Source organism: Triticum urartu, chromosome 7A, assembly GCF_056163025.1.
Source record: "Triticum urartu cultivar PI428250 chromosome 7A, HENAU_Tu73, whole genome shotgun sequence".
Classification (NCBI taxonomy): Eukaryota; Viridiplantae; Streptophyta; class Magnoliopsida; order Poales; family Poaceae; genus Triticum; species Triticum urartu.
The window spans coordinates 500,782,159-500,789,077 of NC_141879.1; the positions used below are offsets into that span (position 1 = coordinate 500,782,159).

At 45.9% G+C, this 6,919-nt stretch overlaps 1 protein-coding gene across 1 annotated transcript; it reads left to right on the forward strand.

Moving 5' to 3' along the window:
• The first annotated feature begins 4,966 nt into the window (after positions 1-4,966).
• On the forward strand, positions 4,967-6,647 carry LOC125523252 (uncharacterized). The gene is made up of 2 exons (XM_048688304.2): positions 4,967-5,111; positions 5,205-6,647. Exon 2 carries the CDS (start codon positions 5,209-5,211, stop codon positions 6,451-6,453), a length of 1,245 nt encoding a protein of 414 aa, XP_048544261.1. The 5' UTR covers positions 4,967-5,111; positions 5,205-5,208; the 3' UTR covers positions 6,454-6,647.
• Positions 6,648-6,919: the final 272 nt, after the last annotated feature.

Here is a 6,919-nt window from a genome sequence, read left to right on the forward strand (position 1 = left end):
ACTAAATATAGATAAAAAGAAAAAAAACAGAGAAGAAAAGAGGCGGCTTGCATGGGCCTAAAGGCCTTCGGCCGGCCGTGCGCGCACGCTGCGGCTGCAGCTTTTTTTTTAAAACAAAATTCGGCCTAAGAAAAAAATGAAAAGGCTGGCTGGGCCTGGCCCAAAAAAAAGAAGAAAAGAAGGGACGCCCACTGGTACTATGGTGCGCATGTGTGTAACATTTAGGGACAGGCTGCATGTACAGTTTTTTTAAATAGAAACAGAAGGATAACCTGAATAAATAAAAATAAAATAAAATTTTTATATAGGCATACTATATATCAAAAATTTCAAGAAAAGATTTTTTACAACACGAACATTTCTCTAGTGCCAAATAAAATTCACAAAAATTCAAATAATACAAACAGTGCTACTTCTAGAATAAAACCCAATAAAAATCATTTTAGAAACATCAAAATGATTTCAAAATTATTTCTCTCCAATTTTCTGATGTAGGGAGTCATTTTACCCTATTTTCCATTAATTTTATTTTTGGAGAAAAATAATTTGAATAAAACCCAAATAACTTCAAATTGAAAATAATTTCAAACGGACTTTAAATTTGATCCTTTTAAACTTCCAACTCGTATTTTTGAAGAAGTCATTTTATCTTCTCTCGTGAAAATCATTGAGTTGCTTAAAGTTCTGAATTTGAAATATTTTCAAATGAAATTCAAATATTTTCAAAACCCTTTATCATTTATTTAAATGGAAGAAGTCATATTATCTTCACTCCATGGTTTTGTGATGAAAAGAATTTGAATTCATGGAGATCAAAATGAAAAAAGAAAGTTTGGGAAAGTACTTTTATTCCCTCTGATTTAACTTTCAAAAAGTTTCAAATTCACTCAGTTTCAGTCAATCAATCAAACAATCAATCAAATCTATCTATTTATTATAACATTTCAAAATTTAGAATTTTGGGATGTTACACATTCACGACAACTTCATCTATGTCCGCAACCTTGCCCGAAGGCTACATCGAAGCAAGACATCTATGTTGCTTTTCAAACTTGATATCAAGAAGGCCTTTGATTCCGTGAGATGGGACTACTTAATGGATCTTCTTCAGCACCTTGGCTTCCCCGCGCGCTTCATGGGCTGGGTCTCTGCGCTCGTCACCTTGGCTACCTCGAGAGTGTTTCTCAACGGCACGGTCGGAGACCCTATTAGGCATGGGAAGGGATTGCGGCAAGGAGACCCGATGTCTCCGCTTCTTTTTGTGCTTGCCATCGATCCCCTGCACCACATTCTCAACAAGGCCACGACCCAAGGCAAACTACATCCCATCAGAAGAAATACTGCAACTCTTCGTGCCTCCCTCTATGCGGATGATGCAGCCGTTTTTGGGAAGCCCACGAAGGAGGACGTCTCCTGCTTTGCCTCCATCTTAGGCGACTTTGGTGAGGTCACGGGTCTAGTAACCAATTGTAGCAAGAGTCCGGTGGCCCCAATTCGATGTGGTGGCCTTGACCTTCCTGAAATCCTGCAACTCTTCCCCGCCAAACTCACGAGTTTCCCAATGACTTACTTGGGACTGCCACTGTCGGTGAAGAGACTTAAGGCAGTTCATTTCTTGCCTCTAGAGGACAAAGTTGCGCGCAGGCTCGCCCCTTGGATTGGCCTCCTCATGGCCGCACCTGGGAGGGCTGTTCTGGTCAAGGCGGTTCTCACCGCCATAGCTATCTACAGCATTACTTCGCCGATCCTGCCAGCGGAGGTGATGAAGCATATTGATGCCTTACGACGTGCATTCCCTTGGGCCGGTTGCGACAAAGTCACTGGTGGCAAGTGTAAAATCAATTGGGACAGAGTTTGCAGTCCTAAAGCTATGGGCGGCATGGGCATCCTAAGCCTGGACAAATTTGCCACTGCCCTCCGCTTGAGGTGGCTTTGGAACGAGTGGGCGGAGCAGCCAAAGCCGTGGGTTGGGTTAGGCACCCCTTGCAACGAGGCTGACAGGGACCTTTTCGCGGCAACAACGAGGGTCGTGGTTGGAAACGGAGACAAGGCTTCCTTCTGGACGTCCCCCTGGCTTGATGGTCTCAGGCCGATGGACATCGCCCCTAAAATCTTTGAGATCTCCAAAAAGAAAGATTCCTCTGTTAGGAAGGCCCTCACTGATGATCTATGGATTTCGCAAGTTGACATGGCAAATGGCATTACCGTCGAGCACATACAGGAGTTTACCATCCTTTGGGAGAAGTTGGACGGGATAATCTTAGATCAAGCCACGAATGACACGATCATTTGGAAACTTACAAAGCGTGGTAGCTACTCCACTTCATCGGCCTATTCGCTACAGTTCGAGGGGCGCACCTCCACACCACTTCTAAAGACCGTTTGGAAAGTCTGGGCTACACCAAAATGCAAGTTCTTCGCTTGGTTGATCATTCACAACAGAGTATGGATGGCAGATAGATTACAACAGAGAGGGTGGCCAAACTGCGGTTTGTGTCCCCTTTGTAGCCAAGTCCAGGAGTCTGCGGCGCATCTCCTCTTCCAATACCGGTTCTCGGTTGCAGTTTGGAATGCGGTTAAGGCGAGGACCGGACTGAGCAATATTGTCACAGCAGACTGGGCGGCTATGCAAAGTGTCAGGCATTGGTGGACTGAGATGGTGCTTACACGCTCGTCTAACAAAAAAGGGATGGCCTACCTCCTCATGCTTATCTCTTGGGAACTTTGGAAGGAGAGGAATGCTAGGGTCTTCCGAAACGTCTCCGCGCCTTTGATGATTCTCGTGGAAAAAAATCATGGATGAGGCGGCCATGTGGGCTTTGGCGGGTGCCAAAGGGCTTGATGTAATTTTACACCGTGAGTAGTTGATTTATCTTGGCCATTGTATGGCTATTGTCCTCGGACTCTGTTACAACTCTCTCTTAATTAATGAAATGGCAAATCTTTTGCCTTATTTCAAAAAAAAAATTAAATCAATTTTATCAGTTAAACTATAAGTTCATTTTTGAAATAATTTATATATTTGAACTCCTGGCGCCAAGACCTTTAGAATAGAACAATCTTAGATGCATTTCAAACACTTTTAAATTTCAACATTTCACATTTTATATGTGAAACAAACCCATTTCACTAGAAAATGTGTGAAATCCTATTTCAATGGAAATATGTGAAACCAACCTATTATTTAGAAATGTGAACCAGTTTATTTTAAAAGAGTGAAACATGTTATTTGGAAAATGTGCAATTGAAATAGATGTATATTTTTAAATAACCCAGTGAAAAGTGAAAAGTAGGTTCTCAATTCTGAAATAGCAATCAGATAAAATGAAATTATAATGCATCTTTGTGAAATTGATTATTTGAAAATGTGAAACAATTTATTTCAACAGGGTGAAATAGTTTATTTAAGAAATGTGCAACTGAAATAGATGTATTTTGTGAAAAACAACCCAGTGAAATGTGAAATGTAGAATGTAAACTTGTGAAACTGATTATTTGGAAATGTGTAACAATCGTTTTCAGAAGAGTGGAATATGTTACTTCAAAAATGTGAAATGAAAAGATGTGATTTATGTGAAGCAAGACAATGAAAAGTGAAATGTTTGTTCTGAATTGTGAAATGTAGGTTCTGGGTAAAATAGTAACCACGAAAAGTGAAATTATAGTGTGTCAATGTGAAACTGATTATTTGGAAATGTGAAACAATTTTATTATAAAAAAGTGAAATATGTTATTTGACAAATGTGCATTTTAAATAGATGTTTTTTTGTAAAACAAGCCAATGAAAAGTAAAATGTAGGTTCTGAATTGTGAAATATTAACTACATAAAGTGAAATTGTAATTTAGCATTGTGAAACTGATTACATCGAAATGTGAAATGTACGTTCAAATTTAAATGTTGTTAAAAAATATCCAAAACTGGTCTCATTTTAAAGGTTACGGAACAAGGAGTTCAAATATAAAGAAAAGTTTCGAAAACCGGATATATGACTTAAAAGATATGGATGTTTTAAATTAGGTAAAGTAAAATGAAAGGTTGAACGTATTGCATGGGAGAAGAGCCGGCATGTCATCTTAAATTTCACGAAGTCACTGTAGGCGCCTCGTCGTCGACGGGAACGTCACCTCTCACTGAAAGCACATCGCCGGAAATTCTGAAATAAATCCAGAAATAATGCGAGCACCAGGACTTGAACCCTGGTGGGCTGGGGATAACACAGTCCCTCTAACCATCCAATCACATATTGGTTCGCGCACCGCTCAATTTTTCACTTTAATACATACTGGCATCCCCGGAATTGCAGCATTTTAACTCAAAAATACTTGCAAAGGGCATTACTCACTTTTTGGTTAAGTTGTGAACATTCACTATATAGCAAACTCCAAATGATAGGTTTGTACTGTACCAGTGTCACTTTGGAGAGGGCGCCAAAGTTGGATTTGTCTCCACATATAAAGGGCTAAACAGAAAGCCAGCTGGTGCTTATTTATGAGATAGAAACTGATCACAGGACACATGGATCAAACCCCTTGCATGCGCACGTTCTCAAAACAGTGGCTAGCAAACTTACGGACACATACATCCATCCTTGAGTTTATCTTAGAACAAAACATCCATCCTTGAGCATCACGGAAAAATACACAACAGAAAGCACGAGTGAACGGCTGTATGCAGCGGAAAGCATCCAAAATGGAAAGCTGTATCTGTATGTATGCACCCGGCGTCGTTTCTGGCCCAGACGGCTCACGCGCCCCTCACGCCCTGAAGGCTTATGTGCAGTGCATGTTGAGAGACACTTCTGGCTATGGTCCATAGATAAGCATGCGCGGCTGGAGAGTTTAGCAAGGGAACGTCGCAGAGAGGGCGAGCACCAGGTGTACGTGCATCCAGTCTTGCGTGAATTAGGGTGGCACGCATCCAGGCCTTTTTAAGATTTTAACACGAGGACTGCTTGTCTGCTTTGCTCAAGCGCGCGTGGGGACGAAAGCTGTTTCAGCAAAACAATGGACAGATACGTGATGCTGAGACTATATAGAGGCCGCCCTCCTCGTGCCCATCTTCCCACTCATCGCAATCACCTCTAGTGACCGAGTTTGCAGTTTTGCTAAGGTAACACATCTGTCTTAGTTTGGTTCTTACAGATACTGCTGAGATTGAGCATTAACTGATCGAGGGTACGTGCGTGCGTGCATGCAAACGCAGGGTGATGGGGACCGAGCAAGCGAAGGAAGGAAGGGGAGCGGGGGAGGAGCGCGTGGTGGTGCGCACGGGGCCGAGGCCGGCGCTGCCGGCGCCGCAGCAGCGGGCGGTGGACCAGTTCTGGAGGGAGCGGCAGGAGGAGATGGAGGCGACGGTGGACTTCAACGACCGCATACTGCCCATGTCCCGCCTCAAGAGGCTCATCCGCGCCGAGGAGGACGGCATGATGATCGCTGCCGACACGCCGGCGTACCTGGCCAAGCTCTGCGAGCTCTTCGTGCAGGAGCTCGCCCTGCGCGCCTGGGCGTGCGCCCAGTCCCACCACCGCCGCATCATACTGGAATCGGACATCGCCGAGGCCATCGCCTTCACCGAGTCGTACGACTTCCTCGCCACCGTGCTCCTCGAGCACCAACGGGAGGCGCGGCTGGTCGGCCGTGCTGCTACGCCGACAACACCCGTGGTGACGGCGGCGAGGGCGAGGCTCATCACCAGGAAGCGCCACATGCCGGACCCGAATCCTCGGCGGCCGGTGCATGGGGTGCGGAGAATTCGTCCCCGTGCGCTTCCTGTCACGCCTACTTCGCCGCCGCCGGACGTTCGCTACGTGCCGGTTCCGTTTCCGTTCCCTTCGGCGCCGATCGGAGCCACAGCGACGGCGGAGGGGCTGATGATTATCCCACCCATCAACGCCGCGACTACGGGTCGCGCGTTCTTCCTGGACATGAACAGCGGCACTAGCTTCGCAGGTGAAAACTGTGCTGCTGAAACTATGGCATCTCCTCCTCCGGCAGGGCCTGCAGGAGCAGTGGCGCTGCCCAGTGTCCATCCTGCCGCTTACTACCTGTGCGCTTACCCGGTGAACAACGACGTTGAGGCCTTCGCCGTTGGCAACACTGATCCTGATGTCATCCCACCGGAGATTGTAGTGGGAGACGTCGCCATTCCACCGGAGATTATAGAGGGAAACGTCGCCGATGGCAACGGCGACGGCGGACAGCAGCAGCAGCAGAGCGAAAACCTTGGTGGTAATGGTGAGAATGTGGTGGTGCCGCAAAGCAATGATGTGCAGGAAGATGGTGCAGATGGGATGTTCCTGGAGGAGATCCTCATGGATGAAGACCTGATGTTTCCCGACGCCGAGCTTTTTCCGTTGGTGGGCGCTGCACCTGATCCGGAGGATTTCATCGTCGACCAAGATGTTCTCGACGACGTCTTCGCCAACCCGAGCAGCAGCGCAAGCAGCGACTGAACCGAAAGAAGATCAGAGCGGGACGCAGCATCAGTTAATTCATCTATCGTCTCTCGACCTGCTACTCTATGCTAGCCGCTATATCGGTTAATAAATTTGGGAATAAGTTTGTGTTGTGCGTGTGACCTGGACTGTATGGTTCGCCCTGAATTTATCGTATTGCAATATATAGCCGTGATTGTGTGTACTCAAAACACTGAGTATCTCCAGCAGTTTGGCCCGCCATGCGGGGGGCACACGTTTCCAGCCGCGCCCCCATGTTTCGGCCCCAAATACACAAAAATTCAAAATTCTCTTTCCCACTATAAAAAAAAGACACATATTCGGCGATCATCATGCTACATGTCGACGATCGAATATAGCCAAAGTCCGACGATCAAAAGGGCAGGAACCATAGACATGGAATTCAAATGGCAGGCTACTCTACCATAGGGGTGGGAGAGCTCGGCGTAGGCGTTGTGGGCGC